This window comes from Callorhinus ursinus, unplaced genomic scaffold (genome assembly GCF_003265705.2).
Source record: "Callorhinus ursinus isolate GAN/ISIS: 27379988/994484 unplaced genomic scaffold, GSC_fseal_2.0 scaffold39, whole genome shotgun sequence".
NCBI lineage: Eukaryota > Metazoa > Chordata > Mammalia > Carnivora > Otariidae > Callorhinus > Callorhinus ursinus.
In genome coordinates this window covers 10495935-10523139 of record NW_027397101.1, presented here as the reverse complement: position 1 = coordinate 10523139, position 27205 = coordinate 10495935, and the positions used below count along the sequence as shown (strand labels likewise).

General features: G+C 36.4%; 1 protein-coding gene across 24 annotated transcripts in view; it reads left to right on the top strand.

The window, feature by feature from the left end:
* Positions 1-27205, top strand: part of PTPRD (protein tyrosine phosphatase receptor type D) — a 758123-nt gene that overhangs the window by 586873 nt on the left and 144045 nt on the right. For 7 of the 24 annotated variants that reach the window (XM_073880761.1, XM_073880763.1, XM_073880770.1 and 4 more), the window contains 8 exons: positions 1169-1474; positions 2365-2558; positions 4905-4931; positions 8816-8933; positions 11442-12029; positions 12468-12568; positions 13370-13629; positions 25560-25650. In XM_073880761.1, the coding sequence (XP_073736862.1) occupies positions 1169-1474; positions 2365-2558; positions 4905-4931; positions 8816-8933; positions 11442-12029; positions 12468-12568; positions 13370-13629; positions 25560-25650 (1685 nt within the window). The remainder of the gene's footprint in view (positions 1-1168; positions 1475-2364; positions 2559-4904; positions 4932-8815; positions 8934-11441; positions 12030-12467; positions 12569-13369; positions 13630-25559; positions 25651-27205) is intronic. The other 17 variants (XM_073880782.1, XM_073880762.1, XM_073880766.1 and 14 more) reach the window with 7 other exon arrangements.

Below are 27205 nucleotides of genomic sequence, written 5' to 3'. Positions count from 1 at the left end.
GCTCTTACTGCTTTTTTAATTTTCTCAAATAATGATACGTTTGGGTAATTTGATGGAAAATAATTGCTCAGAAAGTGACCATTTTATTTTAGAATGGACAATAAGAAAGTTTCTCTCTTAACTCTTATGTAAATTCTACTTTATATGAATAATTACATATAAAATGAAAGAAATTTTGCACATAAGTCATATCTTTTACAGGTGGTTCTCAGGATTTTTTTTTAAACAGTTCTTTTTAATGGCTGTGTTACTGACATTTTGTAAGGGATAGATGATTATTATTGATTTTACCAAAATTTGTTGGTGGAATCTAATTCTTTACTAGCAATGGTGTCTCAAGAAGAGTTATAATAAATTTTTTAAAAAGCTGAAAGCTGACGTAGGGTAAGTACAAGTTACAGTCAGAATCAACAAGCCTGACATTACCCTCGGGTAGGTAAATCTTGGACTATGCATTTTCATCCTTTATTGATTCTGCATGCTTACTGTATACAGGCTACAATCCATGCTAGATTAACACCTTTCCTTAAAACTGGTCAGGCTGACTCAGTTTTTCGCATAGTCAGAGGGAACGATCTTTTATATGGGCTTTTATTTCTTTTCTTTTCTTTTTTTTAATTGGAATTGGTGAAAGGGATCTGATAGTTATTGCAACTTTTTATATCTGAAAACCTTTTCACAAATGAATACTGTCTATGAATCACCCTCATTCTAGAATGTAGAAGTGAAAGCTTGAAACAGCATCTGTGAAGCATCATCAGACTCTCATGTAATAAATCTTGCAATATTTACAGGTGTTTTTAAAGTTGGGTAGTCTGTACAGTAGGGCTGGGGAATACTGAGGGATTGGTTTAGAAGAAGAATTTAAATTGCAGGTAGGTAATTTTATTTGAGGCTCTATTATCTCAAGGTTTCATGTTCACATATTCCCCCCACCCATTATTTAACAATTATTTTTGGTCATTTATTCATTTTTTGGTTTATTCATGTTACTAAGCCAAGGTACCTAAATTTAAAATTTTATTTTAAGTTTCAAAGCCTTGTTTTCATTTTGTTGCCCTTATTGTTCGTTTATTTATTTTTGCCTTTTCTTTTGTTTTATCATTTTTTTTTCCAACCACTCCTGTCCTTTCACTCAAACCCTCCTTTAACTCACTACCAAAATAAGAGCCGTCAGCTCCTCCTCAAGACATTAGTTGCACCAGCCCAAGTTCCACTAGTATTTTGGTAAGTTGGCAACCTCCGCCAGTGGAAAAACAGAATGGCATTATTACTGAATACTCCATCAAGTACACCTCAGTGGATGGGGAAGATGATAAACCTCATGAAATTTTGGGCATTCCTTCGGACACTACTAAATACCTTTTGGAACAGCTGGAAAAATGGACTGAGTACCGCATCACTGTGACAGCCCACACAGACATCGGCCCTGGCCCCGAGAGCTTCTCCGTGTTGATTCGAACTGATGAAGATGGTATGTTGCCTCTGCTACGTCAGTTTGCACCCTTCTGACACAATCTTGGTCTGCTGTCTTTTGATAGGCTAACAGTAATCAGTTTTTCTCTGCTCATTTTTTTTTTTTTTTTTTTTTTTTTTACCTAGCATCGCTGTAACTTCAGTAATTTTTGCAAAAGACCTATCTTTGCTGCAGCCTGGGCATTTTTTTTTTCAATCTCAACACAATAATTTGCTTCCCTTTAAAAGAACAGTTTGCTCCTATGACCTTGTAATCCAGGCCGTTCTCTGTACTTCCGTCTAAAGTCTTCTGCGTTTTTCTTGGCCTTTTTTAGACACTTCTTTTACATTTTGAAGTTAACTTTTCAAATCTGCCTTCTTATCTTCTTGTTGCCTTTTTGTCTTGCATATTTCAGAGACACTGATGCTCAACATTCAATTTTTGGCATCTGTTGTTTGGAAAACCTTTGATATGAGAAAAAAAGAAGAAAACCGATATAATCAAGAATCTTTTTATTCTGCTAAAAAGAAATCTTTAAAAAAACACACAACAATCAACAAACAGTTTTTATTATTATTTCAATGCTACTCCTCTTTGTGCTTTAATGCTTTGAGCCTCAAAGCATCTTCCTTGGCTTTTGTACATTTTTTACATGTTTTTCTATTTCTCTGATACTCTTTTTTTCTTCCATTTTTTTTTTTTTTTGGCATTGGTCATGTTTTTTGATCTTTTCTTAAAAGGTAGAGCAGATTGGTTGAGCATTTTCATTGCTTGAAAATGTTTGTACTCCACAAAGGAAACAATAGTGGGTCTGCCCATTTTTTTTTTTTAAACCTAAGTAAAGAAAATACTCTGACTGGGTGGGTCAAGTGCCTATAATTTTCTTTTATCCAATGATGTTGTTCCAGTTCCTAGTGGTCCTCCTCGAAAAGTCGAGGTAGAGGCTGTCAACTCAACATCTGTTAAAGTCTCATGGCGCTCACCTGTGCCCAATAAGCAGCATGGCCAGATAAGAGGATACCAGGTGCATTATGTGAGGATGGAAAATGGTGAGCCCAAGGGCCAGCCCATGCTGAAGGATGTCATGCTGGCTGATGCACAGGTAAGCCTCTGAAATTACATATCTATGTTTTTATTTATTTATTGCATTTATTTTAGTCTATACCTTGAAATGGACCCCCCATTTTTTTATTTTTTTGACACTTAAAAAATCCTGTACAAAATTCTAGTTTTTAAAACACATGATGTGTATTTACCTTCTCAGTCAGAGTTGACAGCATGTGAGGAAGTGAGTTGTAATGAAATGACACTCAAACCTAATTAAAAACATGTAATTGTTTCCTTAAAATACAGGTACTCAACTCTACATTTATATCTGAGTTTGCCTTTCTGACCTCAAAAAAATTGAATTGATTTTAATCAAAGTAACAAGAATTCTAAGCAGCTGTGCTAGAACTACTTGAAATTAAATTGATCTAACTTCTAAATATATGACTTATTCTGTTGAAGAATAGACATTCTTACGTGAGGAAAGTTACCCAGATAGTATTTTATTTAGTACTTATTTAACAAACCATGTATTCAGAAGTAATTATTTCATTTCCCAGAAAAATGAAGGTAATGACAATGAAAAGTTAGAGTTTTCCAGGAAATAAATGGGATCCCCTCTGTTAAGGCACATTAAGAAAAGTATGAAGAGCAGTTGAGTGTGTGAGAAATTCTATTGATCCTCGGGTGGTAATTTTCAACCATGCAGTCACTTGGCTTTGTAATCTGTTGTTTAAAGCAGAGCATTACATGTTTCAGGTTTTTTTGTGTGTATAAAGGGTTTCAAAGATAATACCATAATAAATTCACCTGTATTCTACGTAGTTACCTGAAAAGAAGAGGAAGAGTTCAATTAATAGCTTCTACTGGGAATTACATATAACCTGTGGACAGCTTCACTATACTGGGTCCAGTAGTGATGGGATGTTATGAATAGGGGAGTACTATGCTTATCTAGCAAATCGGTAGCTGGACATGGAAAAGGAGGGGGTTTGGAAAATCCGAAATTTATTTCAGTAAAAAGTTCCTTCTCTTGTTGTCAAAGTGAGGAGGACTATGAGCCAAGTGAGAACTATTATGTCAGGTTGCCAGATTTTGTATTCTTGTCTCTGTGCAAATAAAAGAGCAATCCACGTCCCTGTGGCTGTAAGGAAAACATTGACCCTAATGTTTTAATATAATCAACTCACAAAAATGCTATTTTTCCTTTGGTTTTGAAACATTTTAACTAAAGGGATCTGGATGAGTTCACTTAGTCAGCTCCAAATCCAGTTCCATGGTTTTAAAGTCTACTTCTTAAACTTATGTCTTTAGATTCATAGTCCTTTGCTTTTTCTAAATATTCTGTACTGTCTGTGAAACAGTACTCACAATATGAAATTAATAAAACCATCAAAGCCTATGTTTTCTTTTGTAAGTCTGAAATTATGAAAAAGAAAATGATATGGCCATGATGTTTTGATGTACTCCGTCAGGTCCTAGATAATTTTACATTATAAACTTGTAGTTCTGTCAGTGTTTTGTGGAAGATGGTGGTTAATGGAATTACATAATACAAAATGCCTTAAATGTCAACACAATTTTCCCCCTCTCTTCTACTTTGGCTTTTCTTTATTAATTTGCCGATTTTCCTTATGTGTATGTTTATTTTATTTTATTTTATTTTATTTTATTATGTTCATCACCATACATTACATCATTAGTTTTTAATGTAGTGTTCCATGATTCATTGTTTGTGTATAACACCCAGTGCTCCATTCAGTATGTACCCTCTTCAATACCCATCACTAGGCTAACCCATCTCCCCCCCCCCCCCCCCCTCTAGAACCCTCAGTTTGTTTCTCAGAGTCCATAGTCTCTCATGGTTCATCTCCCCCTCATTATGTGTATGTTTTTGATTGTTGTTCTTTTGCCTACCTCGTGTGTTCTCTTAATATTCATTGAAATTCCACTGCATTTTGCAAGACTTCCCTGGGGCTATAAGATTCCAATATTTTATGAAAGGTGTTAATCTAATTAGTGACATAAATTAATTGCATAACATAGAGAAAAAGCCAAAATAAATGTCATAAATTTTGTATGATTAGAAACACTAGCTGTACGTCATGCCTTATTGATTCATTCCAATGAACCACATGTTAAAATTGCATTAGCTGATTTTAATTATAACAATACAAAGCATATTTACTTTTGACCTCTCAGTTCGGGGTGAGGATGGAAGCATAACACACCTACTCTTTGGAATTTTATTGTACACACTTGCTTATTTTTTTGTTCTGTTTTTTTGTTTGTTTGTTTGTTTAATCTAAGGAAGGCAACATTGCCATTATAAGGCTACAGATTTCTCTTCATTTCTTTTTATTTTGTTTTCCTCTTCCCCAACCTTCTTAATCTCAATCAGTGGGAATTTGATGATACTACTGAACATGTGAGTAATTTTGGGCTGCTTTGTCAAAAAGAGATTATAAATGCTTGTTTTTTCTGTTACCCCTCTTTCACTTATTTGTGAAATGTCATCACAGTTTGCTCGGCTGCATGAACTAACAAATTATTTTTAAATTATCTTCGCTATGTGGTATACTTTTAATTTAGGTTTTTGTTTTGTGAAATTGGCATGGTGTTACTGATTGCATAAGAAATATCATGAGCTCATGTTGTTTTGATGGCTGCTACTAACTTTGCCCTGTGACACAGTTAAAGGAGGAATGCTTTAAGTGGAGGCATCATAGACAAGAGATATCAAGCTGTGTGATATAGGCCACTCATAAATCCTATTCCATCTTCAGTGGATAACACCATGCAGTTCCGGTACTAATTATATCAAGAAATGGCAATTCTGTTGTAGCCATAGAAATTTGAGATAAATTCAATGAGTCATGCCAAGAGGCAGAAAATATGTCACTGAGGGAAGAATTTTTAAAAATATTTCAATGGCTGGATTATGTTATTTATTGAGACCTCATTACTATGTATAGGTTTCCTTGGGGGATATAGGATGCAACACCTGCCTTCGAAGCACTTACAATAGGTGGCTAGGAAGATGTAAAATTCGGAAAAGTTCCATAAAATACAACAAAAGCTATGACCTCAAGCAATGTGTAATTAATTAATAAATGGGTGGCGTTGTCAGTAAGAACTGTGAGTTCAGAGGCCACGGACCAAGAAGGTAGAAGAGGTCTTGAAACCTTGTTGAGAACTTAAAAAATAAGTAAGGGTTGAAGAAGTGGAAAAGTGTGTGTGTGTGTGTGTGTGTGTGTGTGTGTGTGTGTGTGTTGGAAAGTTGGAGGTAGGAATGTTTTTTTAAAGATGAGTATGTGGGACGTAATCATTGAGGCAGGTCAAGAATATGATATAGTCAAGTGACATGAGCTTGCCAATTCGACATGAATGAAGGGGTTCAGGTTAGTAAATTAGTGCTAAGTATGACTAAGACATAAATTTAATATAATGTTGGGAAAACCTAAAGTGTCAAACTAAAGAACTGCCTTTTAACTCTTCAGTACTGGAGAGATATAGAAAATTATTAAAAATAGAAATAAGATAAAGACTGGTAAGGGTATTCTTTCATTTAATAAATATTTTTCTTTTTGCTAAAATGCAGGGCTTTTACTAAGAATATTGGTAAATATGATGGGCAAGGTATCAGTTTTAATGGAACTGACACTGTTTTATAAACTTCTTTTACTGTAATCCATAGTAAGAAATGCATTATATGTCACGACCAATGCGTTTGTATGTTTAAAATAAAAGTCTTACAAAATAATACCTTACTTACACACATATAAAATTTAATATTTTGTATGAAAATATATCCTATTTCTTTTTTAAAATGCTGGTCATGACTAAGTAAATTGATTTCATGACCTACTTAAATGGGTCATTACCTGCAGCTTAAAGCCAATGACATAGTGGATAGATTAGAGAGAAAGAAGATAGTAAACAGGGAAACAAATAAAAACAATTCTTTTGCTAATGTCATAAAATAATAAAAATTCAATGAAGTTGAGGCAGCAAAAATGAAAAAGGGACAGTTTTGGGTAAAGGAAAAACTGGCAAAAACTCGCTAAGAATTTGAGGAAGAAAAAGAGATCAAGATCACTCATAAGTTTGGAATATGCTATACCATTCATTAAAGTATAGAAGCAAGGAGGGGAATTTACTCCTGGAAATGACACTGGAGCTTTAGTCAAGCTGAACTTGAGGGAACAATCGATAGTCAAAGGAAAATGTCCAGCACATATTTTCAATGTACATGCAACTGGAGCCCTGATGGGAAATCAGGGCTAGAAATGAGTTTCAGACAGAAAAAAATTCTTTAAGGTTGGAAATGTGTGTTTTTTTTTTTTTAGGACTAGAGAGAAACACAGCAGGCCAGTAACTGTTTCAGAACATCCAAGAATGCCGATTTTTAACAGGCAGGAAGTTGAATGGAGATATGCTAGAAGGCAATGAGATTGAGGAATGGTAGACACAATACCACACTACCTCACTACCTCACAGAGGATACCGAAACCACCAGGAAGTATGGCCACAGTTTAAAGAAAGAAAATATAACACAAGAGATGATGTGATCCAGGCAGATAGAGGTGTGTCCAGCTGCGATTATACCACTGCAGAGGGTGACCAGTTTCAAATTACATTACATGTGTTATCCTGGAACAGCCTATGCAAGAGGAAGGGCATGTGTGGTTAATTCCAATTTGATAAATGAAAAAGACTTATATAAGGCTCAGAGTATATAAATTTCTTGCCACACGATTTGGTGGTAGAACCAAGCCCTGCTTCCCTGCCCCCCAGCCTTGCCTACTTTCAGCAAAAATCCAGTAGCATGTGAGAGGGACCTTGGAAACAATAATGTTATCATTTTCCCATCATAATTTCTGGAATACCCAGTATATCTGCTATAATTTAGAATGCTACTCTTGGGTGATTCGGATGGTTTTTATAGCCTCTGTAATATTAATGAAACCATTCCAAGGTCCTGAAAATAAAATCCCTCTCCCAAATTTAGCCCATTCATCTGGCAGAATAATATTTCCAATGGCTGTTCAGGATATCTGAAATTCTTAAATTTCCACTCTAATGATATTCCTACTATTTTGAGAAAAGCACACTGTCAAAAGCTGTCATATTTGGGATTGGATTCAACAACTGAGTTCAGTGGTGCCCCTTACAGCCTTGCACAGAAAAATCCTTCTGTCCTCCACACAATCCAGTCCATTCCATGAACTCTCATTTGCTTTGTCTTCAAATGTGGAAGACAATGACATTGTATTATTTCTTAAATCTAACCATATTCAATTTGAAAACATAGCTGTGCCAAATATCTGAAAGGGATCTTTATAGCTATGTGTTTGTGTGGGAGGATGTGGGCGTGTGTGTAGCAGCTCTAAAGAAAATAACAGAAGTTAATAACTACTCTATGTAAAGAATCCTATAATCTCCAGTTTGGAAGAACAGATCTAAGTTTTGTAACTGTCACAGTTTGGGGGCCCTAATTAAGAGAAATCTAGAGTTTGTGACATTTAACATTTTCCAAATAGGATTAATTGAGCACAACTCCATGATGATATGGTAAAAAAAAAAAAAAATATTGTTCTTTGGTTTATGACCTATTCCAAATCACCAGAAAATTCTCCTTAGTGTGTAATGATTTTAGTTCATAGTCTGTATAATTAACCAATAATATGTTACTCTAGTCCTAAGAAACTTCTCTGGCTGTCAGGATATCTAGGTTCAACAGATCAGCCATTTGGCAAAATACTAGCATGGTGATAAAACAGACTGCATTGGCATTAGCCCCATCACTGGTCTGTTGGCCAGGCTATAGAGGATGCATATTGAGAGGTCCTGGCATAATATAACTGCAGGTTTATGGTTTGCTCACTATGAGCCAGGCATAGTTGTAAGTGTTTATGTGATATAACTCGTTTAATCCTTCTATTATTCCAATTTTCACATGGGAAACTGAGGTACAGAGGGGGTTAACTCACCTGCCCTGGATCACCAAACTAGGAAATAAGAAGATGCAGGTTTTAAATTCAAGAATTCAGGAGTTCTGGCCTCTGGTTTCATGTTTTTAACTACTACTTCTTAGGATTACCTCTTACGATGGCTGAAGACCCCACTTTAATGTCAGCATGAAAACACATCATTCATAGCATAGCATGAACAACAAGGCATGAAACTTCCAGTGCTTGGCATGGCTACAGGAAGTATTTAAGCATGCATAGATTGTGGATGGATGCTTTGAATTTCCCCCAGGGTGTTTGTGGTGTTTTGAATCAGTGTCATTTTATTGTGTCATTTTAGGACATGATTATTTCTGGGCTACAGCCTGAAACTTCCTACTCCCTCACTGTCACAGCCTACACCACCAAAGGAGATGGTGCTCGCAGCAAGCCCAAACTGGTGTCCACCACTGGGGCAGGTAACCATATTTGTGCATATACGTGCCTTGAACATGTTCCAGGTGACAATAATACGAATTTTCCAAATGGTATGGTGAATTCTATCAGGAAAAAAAAGTGGACTGTGGTCAGCTTTTGTGTTTTTTGATATACAGTTCAGAAGAAAAACATCAAGACATACTTTGCCCAAATTATTCAGTCAGTCATTCAACAGGTACGTGAGCACCTACTCACGTACTGGGGATACAACAATTAACAAAACAGAAATATTCTTCCCTTCTGAAACTTATTTTCTGAGTAGAAATAGATAATTAACAAGTAGACAAATGAGTATATAATAAAGCATCAGTAAGTGAGAAGTTGAAAAATAAAGGTGTGTAGACATTAAGGATAGGATAGCCCCTAGGGACTGTTTGGAAAGAGTGATCGGAGAGGGTCTTTTAGAAAAAAGTTATTTGAGCTGAGACATGAATGACGTTAAAGAGCAAGTCCCATGAATGTCCAGAGGGATGATCATATGGGCAGGGATGTCACTCATTAGCTTCAACCTCTCTCAGCAACAAACCTTTTTAGAAGAGCTGCCATCTTGAACTGAGTTGATGACTTACAGTTCTGGGTTTTGTTTTGTTTTGTTTTGTTTTATTCTGCCATTTTCTCCTGCTCACTCCTTGCTGTGGGGATTCTGAAGAGGCCAAATCACATAAAAGATGGGGAACAGAAAAGAAAAGAAAAGCAGCATGGCTACAAAATATCAGATTGCTCCTCTGAAGAACAAAGTTTCTTAATGCTCTTTAGAGTTACTTTGATCGTCTCACATTAGGAAAAGCCAGCATGAAGGAAGACCTGACATTGTAAAACCAATAAGTTAAGACATAATTACAAAAGGATTCTCCTCCAATCCCTTTATATCACAATCTCCCATGGAACATTTAAACTATGATTTGATTTACTTCTCCCGAATCGCTTCTCCCACAACTTTTTAGGAACACACCTCTATGTAAAGGCATAAAGCAAAGAACAGCTGTGATGTTGAGTACCCTCCTGGGTGCCATGCTCACTGCCAAATTTGTCTAAATGTCATAAGATTTGCCTCACTTACATCCTGCCACCTGGAACTGCCTCAAGCAGCAGAATTACAGATGGCAAAACTCCTTTAAGGCAAAGTCTTCTGGGCTTTTTTTTCCCTTTTTTTCCTTCTTTTTTTTTTCTTTAAATTTAAGAATAGCATTGTATCAATCTAATTTAATGCCCTCCTTAGGAGATATATGTTCAGTGGGGGCATGCTGACTGGCTATGGAACCAGCCTCTATTGAAATGTAGACAACTAAGTGTAAACCCCTGAAATTAAATCCCAAAATGAAGAAAATATATTTCCTACACCTGTATTTATAATTGTGTCTTAATTAGTCTGAGATATATTACATAAAGCATCAAGCTCCTATTGCCCTAAGATAGGGGTGCTATAATAAGAGGAGAGAATTTATAGCCAAGGGGTATGAATCCCAGAGAAAGAAATGGCATTGTCGATTTCCTTAGCACGAACACTGGCTCATCGCTTTTTAGTGAATATTCAAAAAATTATTTAGAGTTGTGGATGTTATTCGCATAGAGGATTATTTTGGTGTTTCCATTTCAGAACTTTCTTAATCAATGGTGATTTGGGTATTGAGGAAGACAATGCTTATATTTTAGATGTCTGAACATATATTGTCTTCATACTGGGCCTAAGTTGGAGGTGTGAGAATCCAGATTTATAATCTCTTTCAGAGAAAAGCTTGTTTATTGTCTGCCAACCAACTAGTCAAAATCATTCCTTAGTCATGGTTTATCCCCAGGTAAAAAGTGTAGACAAAAAGTACAATTATAACCATAATAACTTAAAACAACATTTTTTTTGCACTACTTAAAGAAAAAAAAAACCTTACAAGCAATATAAGAGTATAGTTAAGTGTTTGGGCTATGGATTCAAATTGTCTCACAGCTTTCTCACTTATTATACCTCTGACTATGCAGTTTTCCATCTCCCTGGGTGTCATTTTCTTATTATAGAAAATGAAGATAATAACTAATCAGAGTGTGTAGTCAAGAGTGAAAAATGTAAATCAAATGAAATACTACATCTAACGCTCTTAGTACAGTGCCTAGTACATTGCATATACCCAATAATTAAATATGTTATAATTATTATTCTTATTAGCTGTAGCTAATTAGCTAATCTTTACTTGGATTCATTTCTCTGTGGCATGAACCTTTATATGTGTGAAGGTTTGATACAAGATTGTTTTTAATTCCCTTAAATTATTTTGTAAGCCTACTTGTATCTGTTATCAAATTCTGGTTTCTCAGCCTACCTTAATAGTTAAGGATGAGAAGAAGCATATTTCCACAAAGGTATATAGACCAAGTCTTTTTTAAAATAAATAATGTAATGGGAATTCCTGTGAAGTGGTGTTCCCACTCAGCAGTGATTAAAATGTGAATGAATGTCTATCTAGGTTGGTCTTACCACTCCTTCCCCTGTACTCCAGTTCCAGGGAAACCCCGTCTTGTGATTAACCACACTCAAATGAATACTGCTCTCATTCAATGGCACCCCCCTGTGGACACATTCGGACCTCTTCAGGGTTATCGTCTAAAATTTGGCCGGAAAGATACGGAACCACTCACTACTCTTGAGTTCTCTGAGAAAGAAGATCACTTTACAGCTACAGACATCCATAAAGGAGCATCATATATCTTCAGGCTCTCAGCCAGAAACAAAGTGGGCTTTGGGGAAGAGATAATGAAAGAGATTTCTGTTCCAGAAGAAGTCCCAACTGGATTCCCTCAAAACCTCCACTCAGAAGGCACCACTTCAACCTCTGTCCAGTTATCCTGGCAGCCACCTGTCCTGGCAGAGAGAAATGGCATCATCACCAAGTATACTCTTCTGTATAGGGATATCAACATCCCTCTTCTTCCAATGGAGCAGCTTATTGTTCCAGCTGATACCACTATGACACTCAGTGGCTTAAAACCAGATACCACATATGATGTAAAAGTACGTGCTCACACGAGCAAAGGGCCCGGGCCATATAGTCCCAGTGTCCAGTTCAGGACACTGCCTGTGGATCAAGGTAGGATTTGTCTGCTTATGGCCTTCCTCCTTTAAAGGAATGTCGGTCTTTGGAAATCAGTATTTTGAAGCTATAAATAACTGATCGGACCATTCATATTAATAGGTTCAGCAAAAGCCAAAAGGTAAAGTATGTAAAACTTAATATGTTTTGGATGCCTTAGATTTTGGTTATAGAATGCCAAGCAAGTCTGGCTGACAGCAACCCAATGTTCTCAGGTAAGGAAAATACAATATAGGTGACTGAATTGAAGAGAAAAGAGAGATCTTTATGAGAATGAGGTAGTAACATGAATGGTCTAAACAGGTAGGCAAATCACACTTCTCTCTCTCTGACCAAAGTAGATGGCTTCTAGCTTAAGCCCGATGGTCCATGGTGGAAAAGGACAGGTCATACGTTTTTAGGAGTAGTGTAAATACACTGTTTTTCCTTTTCCAGCAGTGTTTGCAAAAAATTTTCATGTCAAAGCAGTAATGAAGACTTCAGTGCTGTTGTCTTGGGAAATTCCAGAAAATTATAATTCTGCCATGCCTTTCAAAGTAAGTTGTTTTCTAATTTTTAAGATATCATGGGTAAAACGGGGCGGGGGGGAGACATTCAGTTTACCTGAGTAAGTTATTCAGAAAGCATACACACCACTTTGTTTCAGCCACACACACTTGCTTTTCTCCTTTTTGGTTTCCACTTGAAAGATGAGGTGGGAGCTGAAACCTAGGGGTGGTATTACTTGTCAGTCACCTTATAGTTCCAAGACTTTTTACATCTAAGCTAGTGCTTGTGTTTTTCCACCAGAAAATGAAATTCATGTGGTTTCTACATCTTGAAAATGCAGTATCCTGGGATTTAAAAAATTTGTTTATTGGCCTGAATTCTTTGTATGTTTTAAACTTTAATTTGCAATAGAGAAATATTGAGAGATGTTACCAAGAAGTGCAAGTCTATGAAATAAAGAATAGAGAAACATTTGAAGGCAAGAGTGTACTTAGGAACAGGAATAGAAGCATTTAGAAAAAAAGGTGATGTGGATAATACAGTGAAAACCTAGGGCATTTCTGCACAATTTCCATTGAGATTGTATGCAAGCAACAGATCAAATATTGAAAATATTGTACATTTCTTTCTGTATTTTTTATAGACTTAGAAACATTACATAATTATGCACTAAGAACAAAAGAAGAATTCATTCAATCTCTAGAATTTATGAACACTTAAGCACTTAGGAATGGCCCAAAATTAGAATTGATTTGACATGCATATTCTATAACCAAGTGCACATTAGTTTAGAAAGCATACATTGCCTCTCTGATAACCAAATCTCTTCGATTGGTTGTATCTTCTAGATTCTTTATGATGATGGGAAAATGGTAGAAGAAGTCGATGGCCGGGCTACCCAGAAGTTAATTGTCAACTTGAAGCCTGAGAAGTCATATTCATTTGTGCTGACCAATCGTGGGAACAGTGCTGGTGGGCTGCAACACAGGGTAACAGCAAAGACTGCACCAGACGTACTACGTACCAAGCCTGCCTTCATTGGGAAGACCAACCTGGATGGCATGATTACTGTGCAACTTCCTGAAGTACCCGCAAATGAGAACATAAAGTAAGTCAATTGAAGGGTTAGGGCTGAAGGATGCAAATGCAAGTAAGCAAGAAAATAGAATTCAACCTCAATATTACAGAAGTTATAAAAGATTCTATTGCTGTATGTGGAGTAAAAGCTTCTTCTGCATAGGCTCTCAGTTTTATTTAAGCCTTATTACACCCAGTTGTCATGTTCATTGTAACACAGATTCTCACTGATTTAACATTGAGTGTTTTTTATGTCCCAGGAATGATGTAACTTAGTAGAAATAGACAAATAGAATGCGATCCTTACTCTAAAGGAGTTTATGTCATAGTATACAGAATAAGGTGACTAGTTGAATAATTCTAATACTTTGCAAGTCTTATTATAAATGGAGAGGAATTTTTGCAAAGTGTTATGAAGCCAAAGGAAACTTGGGGAAATAAGATAAGCAAAAATGGTACTTGACACTGTTGTTGTATATGTATGCTGAAAGGAGACATTTCAAAAGTTAAGGTTCTGGATGATGTTGGAAAAAACAAGTTGGAAAATGCAAATTTTCTGTTTTGGATGGAGCACAGTGTAGAGGCCAGTGGGCCTGAAGTGAAAAATAAATCCAGTCAATTAAGTAGTTTACTGGTTGTATATATATAGTTGATTATAGCCAATACATTTTATAATCAGTATAGCTAGGTGGTTTTAGCCAGTAAAAGAAAAAAATATTTTCACTGCAGTATGCTAAGTATGAGTATTGTGGTTGACCATGGAGAACAAAAGAAGATGTTGACTCTGTCCCCAAAGAGCTACCATAGAGTGGGGGATACAGAGAAACAGATATAATACATGCTAATGATGGAGTTAGACTCTATTTTAAGAGCAGCTAACTGATAATGAAATGGGTCAAGGAGGTTTCTCATGTAATCTTAAAGGACAAGTAGGACACATACAAAAAAACAGAGTGAAAAGATTATATGCAAGGGCTCATTAGTAAAGGAAGCGAGTTATCTTGTAAGGCCTAAACAAGAGAAGTAAGAGATGTATACAAGAGCCAAGTTGCACTCAGAACTTGGAACTATATCCGGTAGACGGTGGAAATTCAGTAAATGTGTTTATGCAGGAGAGTGGCATGTATCATTTATATAATACCTAAGTTTCCTTTTTTTCCATTTTAGGAAATATTTATTGGGTATCTGCTGCATGCTGGAGATTGTGTTATCTGCTTGCTTTCTCATTTCTTGTATCCCGCATGATCATGTTTAAATGAAACTTGCTATGAAAGATTTGAAGGTCCAGAATAAACTATGAGACGTTTATACATATTTTATGGATTGTTGGGACCTTCACATTTATCAGCAATCTGGTGACATAATTAGGGCAGTTCTTAGGGAAGATGGCTCCTGAAGGCATATGTTGGAAGGATATTGGAGCAACATAGAGAAAAGTGTTGGGATGTCATTGCGTATTTGGTTGATTCTAGGTAAATAACAAGATTCTGAAATCAGATGGTGATGAGGGAAATAGGATGCAGAGGCAGATGAGAGCAGTAGTGTAGTAGGAATTGGTAACCACTTTAATGGGGGATCAAGGCAGAGGAAAATTGTCGTAGATGACTCTGAGAGTTGAGTTTGGATGACAAAAGAGAATGATACTGCCATTCATCCTAGAGGATGAAAAGTCAGGAGGAAATGACTGAATTCAATTTTGTGTATGTTTTACATGAGGTATCAGTGAAATACCTACTTAGAGATGTGGGTTTAAAGAAATTACTAGGATTATGGATAGAAATTTGAGAATCATTAACACAGCAGCAATGCATTTATGGAAAGAGACAGAATCACTGAGACAGTGGGGTGAAGATATGAAGCAAAGGTTAAAGTAAATGTCTCAGGAAGAAAAGAGCTGGTAGAGCACACAGTAGGATTTGTTACAAAGTTAAGTGGAGAACCAAGCCAGGGCAAGTTCATGGCAAAAGATTTTTCAAGAAGGTGTATACAGTCAGAAATTTCCAAAGCTCCAGAAAATTTTAAAAAGATGATAGAAAAAAAATCAATTATTAAAAAGTAAAACTATAAACAAGAAGTTTTTAATATAGTGCCATGGTTGAAATTTAGAAAAGTCTAATAATTGGTGACTTTGACTTAACTAAAATCCATTCTTCCAGAGAAAACCTTCTGTTCTTATTTATTGGATGAAATAATTGGAGGATTTTTACCAGATGGTGGAATTTCCAAAAGATTATGACTAAAATAAATTCAGTGAGAAATCAGATCTCCTTTTTTGCCTCCTCTTCTTGTATCATTCAGAAAACTGGAAAATGAGAATGGAATATTAGTATAATTTTTATTCCAACAAAATTTAATATGAAAGTGAGATTATATTTATCCATTTTTATTTAAATCATCTGTGGAGATAGATATATATATTAATCTCCCATCCTAGTGCCAGACAATGTTTTAGGGATTTAGTAGAGACAATGCTGACTTTCTTACTGCTCTTACTCAACATAGTTAATTGGGGAACGTGGACAAGTAGAGTCCGTTGAAATGGAGTTTTAGGATACCAAAGCTTAGCTGGTTAAGGGAGGCCAAAGGAGGAGCTCCCAACCCCAGTTTAGTAGCTTGGGGAAGGTTCCGGAGAAAGTGACAATAAAACAGAGGCTTAAAGAATGACAGGAGCCTAGCTGGTTCCTGGGAGTGGGGTTGGAGAGATTCCATTTCAGGCAGAAGACAGCCTATGTGATACTGCAGGTGCAAGAGAAAGACTATTACTTGTTATTTGCCCACCTGGATGGGGAAGCCATCCAGGAAGACATTTCAGCTGGCATCTGACAAACAGGTGTTCTCTACCTTGCCAGTGCTGGGTCTGGGACTAGAAAGATGACTGAGATGAAGCCCTATGTGATGGTGGCAGAACAGATGTAAAAAATAGATCATGTGAATATAATGGAGTAAGTAAGTCCTGCCAGAGTTCCAGCCCAGCTTGGGTGTCCGGGAGACATCTAGAAGGAGCTAATATGTAATCTGAGTCTTGAGGGTGGGAAAGATTTAGAAAAGGCAAAATAGTTGCAAATAAAGAAAGAACAGGTAAAGATATGGAGTATAAATTTAAACCATACAAAGACATGAACTGTATATTCACGGAAAGAGCAATTGAAAGATGAAAATAATATAGTATAATTTGTAGTATTTGTTACTAGTTTTCAAGACTTAAGAAAAAATGTCTTTACTGAGTGACTCTTTACCCAACTGGCTTGGTGGAATGTGTTAGACATTACTGAGAAAGGCATTTTAGCCCTTTGGTGGTAGATTTTTGGTTCATTTTCCAACTTCTGAATGAGTCGAGAATATTGTAGAATATAGTCTATCTTTTAGTGCTTTTCTTTAGCTTGTTCAGTTTTCCTCTTTGTTTTATTTATGTACTTCCTCCTCCTATATTTGAAATGGGAGTCAGGGAAAAGAGGTAAAACTTTGGTGACAAAGAGAAGAGACCATTTTGTAACATAAAAAGTAAGCAAATGACTGTGGGGAAAAAATGTGTTCTAGAAATGAATTCAAGATTCCCAGAAATATATTCGAGTCACTCTGTGGAAAAGAGCAAAAGACAAAACAAGGAAAGTATTTGAGTGGGAAGAGTATCAGAACCATAGGAAATGAAAAGCAAATCTCCTGTTAGAAAAAAATAAACAAATAAAAATGCTAAATAATCTATATACATTGGACTTTTTAAAGGGATAATAACATAAAGCTACCCATCCTGTCTTCGTTGGGCACAGTCCATTATTACAGGCAGCTGTGTGCCATGCTGTGCCACTTGCAGCAGTTGGCAAGTTAAGAAATTAGAAAGGAATGTAGCTTTTTGTTCAGTATGCCAGGGGAAAAATGAGAGAAAACAGGATTGATACCAGATCTGTGGGCTGGGTTGCTAACTTGCATTTAGGTGAAAGTTCTTTAGAAACACTTTTCTAATTTGTTTTCTATTAAAATGAAATTTTGGTGATTGAAGGCTGTTTTTATCAACAAAAACCATGCTTTCTCATTTCTGGCCAAGGTAATTGGGAAGTCTTGATCCCTACCCCCAACCTCCCACCACCCGGAAACAAATCTGTCTCTTGTAAATGTGACATAGTCAAGGCTCATTGCTTCTGTATTCTTTCATAAGTGGTTTTTGTGTGGAGAAGTGGGGAACCTCCCTCAGGGAAAGGCTACATTTCTGACACCAGGAATTTGTGGTGCTTCAGGCTTCTACTTGGATAGATAGATATAGGGGGCAGAATGCGAGTGGGAAAATCTGGCAACTTCACCATTCTTCAGAAGCAAGTTGTGATGAAGGGAACTTCCCTGACTTTATAGAGCAGGATTTTACTCTGAGTGGTAAGGAAAAATGTACCACACAGATTGCACTAAGAGATAAGCTGTCAGAAGTTACCCAATATAAGTTAATTTCATAGTAATCATTTTATATTTATGAAAAATAAAAATGAATAAGAGCATTTTATGAATTTTAAATGTCTTCGGTCTTACTAATTTGGCTTTCAGGTTGGCCTACTTTTTCTTGTTTTAAAGAAGGTATTCTTGGAAGCATAGTTTACAAAGGTGCTTCATAAAATGTGTGCACTATTACTAGTTTAATGTATTAATGTATCATCTATTTAATGTTTAATGAGAAATAATTCACTCATCACATGGTTGTCAACTGCAGTGGTAAAGGTGTAAAATTGTATAGTGCTTTATAGTTTGCTGGACATTTGAATGTTTTATTTAAGTTTCAAAATAAGCCTTGGGCGCCTGGGTGGCTCAGTTGGTTAAGCGACTGCCTTCAGCTCAGGTCATGATCCTGGAGTCCCGGGATTGAGTCCTGCATTGGGCTCCCTGCTCAGCAGGGAGTCTGTTTCTCCCTCTGACCCTCTTCCCTCTCGTGCTCTCTATCTCTCATTCTCTCTCTCTCAAATAAATAAATAAAATCTTTAAAAAAAATAATCCTTTGGGGTAGGTATTCATGCCATTTATGGGTGAGTAAAGTGAGGCTCAGAGATACTAAGGAGCCGGGCCACAATCATAAAGTTGATACTAAATAGTTGTGATAGTGACAGAGGGCTTACTAGTTGCTGCTCAAGGGCACTGCACACAATAACTAATGGAATCTTCACAAGAAGGATGCTTCTCATTTTATGGCTGAGGAAGTTTCAAGGTGAGTAAACATGGCCTGGCCACATGAGAGCAGAGCCGGAGAGGAAAGATTTGAACCCAGGTAGTCTGGCTCTAAGCCCACATGTTGAACCATGACTTATATGAACCATGATTTGTTGGTCAGACCAGAACATTTTTTTTCTAGGATAATTGATAAACCATTAAGAACTCAAGGACAAGTAAGAATGGACAGAACTGCCCCAAACAAACCTTAGAACAAGGAGTCATTAGGTACATGTGCAGTCATGGAAATGTGTTAAGTGTTATGGAGCAATAAGATCAGTAGATTGTCATGAGAATTTAGATGAGAGATAAAGGAAGAGGCCAGCATTATCAGCCACCATTTTATAAAAAAGGAAAATGAGGCTTTAAGCAATTAAGTAACTTTAACTTGTCTGACAACACATAGCTAAAACGATTGAAAACCTTAATTTAAACACAGAGACTGAAAAGATCATTTAACCTGCTTTGGGTTTTCTATGGTAAATTAATTTGATTTAAACAAAATATACCCAAATAACCATGGAATATATATATATATATATATATATATATATATATATATATATATATATGAAATTATGCAAGGAATGATATTCATCATTAAATTCTAAGTCAGATTTTGACCTCCTTGTTAAATAATGAGTTTAAGAATGCTAATACATTCTGCTAATACAAAAAGACTGGCTGAATTTGAAGAGGGACTGCCACAAAGACCAGAGCTCGCCTTCCCAAATAATTATATGGAGCTGGGCCCCTTGGTGATAACATATTAAATAAAATTAGTAAAACTCTACTTAATATAATTAAAATTCTGAAGGTTAGATTTAAACTATGTAATTAAATTTAATATACTGGGAAAACACAGCTTACTTTATAAGTAGTCAGAATATTTGCAGATATATTGATTCTGAAGTTATTTATTTTTCTATTAGTTTAATAGCTAAAGTCTATGTCAAAAACTTCAAGCTTGAGTCAGATAAGCTAAGCATAGTGTAAACTTTAATTTTATCCATATATGAAGCTGATCTATACCCAAAAACATTTTTTTTCCATTTTAAACAAGTTCTTTCAGTTCATATAATTTGGTTGATTTCAATTTGTAGAGTACATCTTAGCTCCCCGTTTCACTTTTCCTATCTGAGTCATCTTTTTTTTTTCTTATTATCCCATGAGATTAGAATAAGAATCATTACTACACTTGTAAAGAAAAGAACTTCTGCAAAAAGAAGTATGTTTTCTATAAACAGTATTTGGCCATGTCATTCCTGGTTTGGAGAAAGGAGCAAACACTGAATTGAGGTTGAGAGTTGAAAGTTCTTAGAGAGAAGGGCTCCGAGTGTTTTGACTGCCTGATTTAAGGGACATATAAGTTCCCAAAAGCCACCTATTCCACCCACTTCCACTTTTCAATGGAAAAAGAACTCAGTGATAAAGTGGCAGAGATAAAAAAAAAAAAAAATTCCAGTGAGGTTATATGTACATTTGCTTTAGCAGTACATTTTAAATATACATGTCTTAAATAGTATAAGAAAATTATGGAGTAAAAATGTCCATTAAGACCATATAATAGGGGAAATTAATCTAATCAGAGAGGTCAGGAAAGATTTCAATTAGGAAGTAAAAAGTGAGTTGTTCTTTGAAGAAAGAGAGGACTTTGGACTTGTGAAAGTGACAGAAGGGTCTAGGCAGATAGAACAGAATGATCAAGGGTTTGATGACAGAATAGTCCAAAGTAAATTCAAGAATCATGGAAAACTACATCAAAAACTAATGTTGTAATATCTGGTGATTAACATAATAAAATAAAATTAAAAAAAAAAGAAACTGAAAGCCCATCAGGGTGTAGCTCAAAGGGCACAGAGAGATGGATTCAGGCAAGATGTTGCTGAGACTTATGAGGTTTGGGGCCTTTATACTAAGAGCAATGAGAGTCCATTGGAATGTTTTAAAACTGGAAGTGGTACAGTCTATTGCAATTGTCTATTGCAAAATGAAAATTTCAGAGACTGGAATAGAGGCGGTTACGTTCAAAGAAGAGAGAAAGTCGGGAGACAAAGGTAGCTTGAGACATGGAAAGAGGCCGGAGTGGTGGCTGCTGGGATGAAGAAACGAGTGGACTATAGATAGAGTCTGGAAGTAATAGGACTTGGTGGTGCACTGGATATGAGAGAGGGAAAGAGTTAAAACAAATTGTCAGTGATAATATCTAGATTTATAGCAAATGGATCATGGTGCAATGGTGGGAGATTTATTTTGGAAGCATATCCTTTGTTTTGTTTTAACCACAGTAAATTTGAGGTAGTTTTGTGACATAGACATGAAGAAATGGAGTTGGAATTGGATAAACCTGAAGAATACAAAGGGGGCATTCTGGGACGCAGATATGAATCAGCAGATAATTTGCACCTAGGTGATAACTGATGCCCTGAGCTAGAATGAGACCATGTAAGAAGAAGAGGGAGTAAAGAGAAGTCTTTGGCCAGAACTTGAGGGATTTTACCATTTAATAGCAAGGTAGTGGGTAATAAATCCTGTTAAAGAAGTAAGATTAATGTGTTGAGAGATGTAAATGGAAAACCAGAAGAGTTGGGTATAGAGAAATGGCTGAGAATGTTTCATGAAAGCTCTCATTAACATTTTCAAATTCTGCTAAGAGATCACATAAGACAAAAGTCAAAAACTCTCCTTTTGATGCAGTCCTACCAGAGTCACTGAGGACCCTGTCATGGGCAATGAGGTGGGCTAATGAGGCAGAACCTAGAATATAATTGGGTGGAAAGTGAGCAGAAGATGAGGTAATGGAGAACAGCAAGAAACACAGGTCTCCTCAGAAATCAGGTAGTAAGGGGTAGGATAGAGCAAGAAAGATGACTGGAGTAGGATGTGGTTTGTTTGTTTTTTAAATGTCAGGTATTTATACAGGGTTGTGAGCTAATAGAAGCCAAAGGGGAGGGAGAAGTTGAGACATATGAGAGAGAGGGGGTATGACGTATAGTCAACTTCCTAAGAGAGTGGATGATGGGAACCAATTCAAGAAAGTGATTGGCCTTCACAAATAGAACCAGTCCTCTACTGTGCCCAAAGGACAGATTGTGGTTACATATAGATGCAAGTAGCCTTATAGTTTGGTAGGCGGAAGATGAGAGAGTTTTAGTCTGAATGTTTTTATTTTCTCTTTACATAAACATAAAACTATCTTCTAGTGAGGAGGTAAGGATGTCTAAGTTTCAAGGCCAAGGGAGAGAGTATGAAAAACTTGTTTTACAAAATGGAAGGATAAGGTACCTGGAGAAATTGTGGTGGGATGGCCAGGCAGCATCAAAGGCCTGAAGTTGCCGAATATGAATTTACAAAATCATTCTCCCCTGTGCATTATTTCTCAAACCATATGCAGCTTCTTGGCTTCAGGCACAGAGAAGGGCAATTACAGATTTTAGCTAATATACAGTGGAAGATGCAGTCTCCAGAAAAGAAGAATCAAAGATCTGAGAGCCCTGGGTGATGCATGGTGCCCTCTGGAGCTTGAAATCACCCAGGATGATGGCAGAGTTTGGGAGAAAAGGAAGACCATTGACCCTGGGGGAAAAAAAAGAGGGGGTAGAGAAAGAAAGAGAGAGAGAGAAGGAAAGAAGGAGGGAAGGGAGGGAAGGAGGGAGGGAGGGAGAAGGGGGTTTCTGAAGAGGTTTGTAGATGACAAAAATCAGTGAGAGAAGAGTATAATAAAATAATAAAAATGTAGCTGAAATATATGAGCTTCAAAAAAACAGGCACTTGTTTTTTGGCCTGCTCTTTGTTTTTAGCTTAAGGGGGGAGGAAAAAATACCTGGAAGAAGCAACAGTGAGCCAGGAGGGAAACCCTAGGCCCTCCATCTGAGGTGAGTGGGTGGGGAGGGGCATGAATAAACAGCCACCACATGAGAAGCCTGTGAGGGAAGCAGGATTTTCAGGGAAAAACCAGGTTTCAGGAAAGGCAAAGATATGGGTGTTTGTAAAGCCATGGTTGCAGAGAACATGGGTGAAAATGTGTGGATTTAGTCCCAGGCCAGACTTTCTTATAATACGGAGTTCCAAATGCCCTATGACAGATTTCTTTCAATGAATGAGAGCTACTTTGATGTGGCTCCACTTTGTGCTAAATGAATGCTTTGGACATCAGGAGACAGAAAAGGCCATGCATATCCAGACACACTGTTAATTACTTGCTGTGGGGGAGGCTGTTCAATTCTTATCCCAGCCACAAGTTAAATGAACAGTTGGGGAGTACTGCAGAAGAAAAGAATGGATTCTTTTTTCATGTACAGGAATAGTAACTCAAGTATGAAAGCAGAGGAAAAATTAATAGAATTCATCATCTTAACCTTGATTTCCAAGATTCGGAAAGAGGACAATGGGAGCTCTCAATAATGTGTAATATCATTACTTTAGGCAAAGAGAAGCAGTACTGACTTGGTGCAATTGGTAGTGAAAAGCAAGAGGTTCCCTAATGAGTGTGTTTATCAAGTACATCTGCAGTGTTATTTTGTACGCTCAGTTGCAGCCCCTGTCATTCTTCTCCAGGCTCATTTAACATGATGGACTTGTTTGGCAAATCCTTCAGGTGGTAGGAAGATAGGAAGAGGAGGAAGCTTACTCTGGATCATAAAGTACAAGATACTGGCCTCTTTCACACACTCCAACTCTTCCTTCTCATCCTCTTCGATCGTCATGATTATTGGTAGGAAAGAAAATGATTGGATCAGTGATGTGATTCTGGGAGTCTGTTGATTAGTTGCTCAGAGTACCATGGAGAGAAGGTTCCAGTATAGTTGTCTGGTTTGACCTGAATTCTTGATTAGGGAGAAAAAATGTTTGACAAGTTCCTGAACTTGCATCTCAGGGAATGTCACTAAGTCCTACTTGAATAACGCAGTTCAGATGGATTTCTCCCACGATTATGGTCAGTACTAACAATAGCGGCTTCCATCAGTTTGGTGCTACCTGCCACACACTGTGCTCACATTTTTCAGAGCATACAACTGAGATTAAGGGATGTTAAATGATCAGCCCAAGATCACACAGCAAATTAGTCACAGAGCTTTAATTGTGGGCCAGATGTATCTCCAGATGCCACATTCTTCACCAAAACACTCTAAAATAGCACTGTTCAATACCATGAAAGCCACATGTGAAAGAAATTTTCAATTTTCTAGCAACTACAGTAAAAAGTACAAGAAAATGGGTAAAGTTAATTTTAATAGCATATTTTATTTTACCTAACATAGCCAGAATATTATCATTTAACATATGGTCACTATTAAAAATGTATTGCCAAGATATCTTACATTTACTTTTCATACGAAGTCTTAAAAATCTAATGTCTTTAACATTGCGAACACATTTCAGTTCAGACTAGCCACGTGTCTCACTAGTGGCTACCATATTGGACAGTGCAGCTCTAGACTCCGTTTATGGAAACAGAGATCTTTATCACAAGGTTTTACTGAGTTTATTGCAGGTTTTGTTTTGATATAAGTAGAAAGAGGCCTTCCTGTGTGTGCTGTTGGTCTCTGTGATATAATGTGATGCAAGGTTGCTAGTGCCCATCCTGCGGTCTCTTTTCCCTGTGTGGCAACCTTCTCTTTTTAAAAATGTGTGTGTGTGTGTGTGTGTGTGTGTGTGTTGATTTTCACAACAAGTCTCCACAAAATAATGGAGTTTTTAAAGTACTTTATAATACAGAGTAAATGAAACAGAAAAAGAGCCGGATTCTTGCCAAGGTTAAGATATATATAAGTTTGTATCCCCTTACTATATGTTTTAACTTGGGTCATAATTTAATCTCTCTGGATTTACCTTTTTGTCTGTTACCTGTCCTTATATAGTTTTTGAGACTGTATACATTTAATACAATACCTGAGAGGTAGAAAGTGATCGATGTGTTAGCTATTATACACATACATTTAAAGTTCTTTATAGTTACTACCAAAAATCAAGCAGAGTCATAAACCATGAATACAAGAGCAGGGTATATACATTTTGTGGAAATTGCAAAACGATTTTTCAAATAACCCATATCTACCTGTGAACAGATACCTTTATAGTTACTTAAATTTTAGTTGACTATTCTTAATGTGAGTAGTCAATTTCTTTTGCCCTTCTTATACATTTATTTTTTGAGATCTATTTTGAAGGCTCTCAGATAGTGATTGTCTCCAAATTTCTGCAATATTTATCTTAAGGTTTGCAATTTGATGGGTAGAAAACAATTACATCATTATATAACTGTTGTGAAGTTGTGGGTAATTTTTATGTGTTTAATTTCTTGTCCAAATAAAAAGTATTTTAGTATAAATGAAATCATTGTCGTCGTCATCTAGGCATTTTTACGAGCTAAGAGTAATTTTTATTATACATTTTCTTTAAATAAAATCCCCTTATAAATTGATGTCATAGAAAATACTTAGTTCAGCAGCTTGTGATGCTGGATTTCAGTATACTAAACTTGTATGTGCCCAGCACCAGGGTCCTAACAAACTGTTTCTGCTCTGTTTACAATACCTAATAAAGAGCAGTCAACCATGGTGGTATTACCATACGAGATCATTGAAGTCACACATAAATGTCTACCCATGTTGTTTTTAAAACTGAGCAAACAGGTGGTTATTTCTCATTGATGGACAAGTCACTCCAAGTCCATAATTTGCTTTCATTCTCAATCACTGGTCTGTGGAAGATTTAAGGACATATCCGTTTTCTTTTCCCTTTGATCTAATCTTATTTTTGTCCATTCTTGTGCAGAGGTTACTACATAATAATTGTGCCTTTGAAGAAATCTCGTGGGAAATTTATCAAGCCATGGGAGAGTCCAGATGAAATGGAATTAGATGAGGTAACTATGTGTTTTTTGGCTGTGTCTTTCATTGGTTATTTAATTTATTAAACATACTCTTCATCTGTATGGGAGGAAGGTGCTGACTTCTATATGGTTGGCTAGTCAGCTGGTTGGATGGTTCAGTACTATGGGCCTGATAACCTCTAGGGACCCCAACAGAGAACTCTTTGCTTTAATTAAAAGACATTTAGCTGCAGTAAAACTTGCAACCTGTCTAATCTTTGTTGGCTTTAATATTTTGCCCCTTGTCCCTTGTAAAACATGATGCAAGGTGTAGAAGGTGAAGTGAATTGTCAGCAAAGACTTAATAATCATCATTGCTATGAACTCCAAGGTCTGCTTCATTAGTGTAGAGGTAGCCGAAGCTGTTACAAATGCTAAATTGCAATTTGCACCAGAGTTTAACATCTGACCTACTATGCGTTCTTGACCAGTTTCTCAGAGAATTATGCTGATTAGCACATTTGCCATATTCTATATTTTGTAGGATTTCAGAATCAAAAATGCATTTAACTGCAGGGCCAAACAAAACATATCCCCAAATTTTGAGCCAAGAAATAAACATAGAACAAAATCCACAGCAAACACCAAATCGTATGATTTTAATTTCTGAAATCTTACAACAATAGTAGGTACATTTTAATTAATACTCTTTTTGCAAAAAGAACATTTGTTTTGGTTTTGGGGGTTTTTTTTGGAAGCTAATACATAGTATGAAGAAAAAGACCTAAATATTATACATTCTATTTAGATGGGAAAACTGTGATCAGAAATGTTAAACCATATCCTCAAAGGGCCAAGCAAGTTAATGGCTGTGGTTCAGTCAAATACAGGAAAGATTTTGCTATTTAAACATGATGCTGGTTTGAATCACTTCAGAAAGCAAATTAAAAGGTCCCCATTTGGGGACATATGAGATTTTAATTTGTTGAGTTTATTTACAACATAGGCCACATGTTATAGCCCAACCTGTTGTTTCCAGGTATTTCCTCTACTTTAAATTAGTGCAAACAGAGCAGGAGAAAGAAGAAATTCCTTAGCTGCATTACAGAGAAGAGATGTTTATTTCATACATGTCTGCACTAAGGAGACTGTGATCTGACAGATAAGGGCTGTTAGCTTCTTTTGGCAGACATATATCCTCTCTAGACATATGGTTCATCTTCACCCACTTCAGTTATCTGAGTTAAACTTGATCAAGTTCAGAAGAGGAGATGAGTTCAAGGTTAGGATTGTGCTTTTATGTCACTCTTTAATGATTAGATAAGCATTGGAGGGGTGTAAAATGGTATATCATTTCAATAATATCAAGTAATTTATGTTATAATTTTTTTCTGTTAATAAAGAAGGAATAAAATCATTTTTCTATGTTAGAGGAATAGTAATCTTCCATCTGAATATGCAAAATGTCAGCTGGTCTTTTGTAAACATTTTTTCTTAAAGATTTTATCTATTTATCTGAAAGAGAAAGAGAGAGAAAGAGCAGGAGGAAGGGGAGAGGGAGAAGCAGACTCCCCGCTGAGCAGGGAGCCCAACATGGGGCTTGATCCCG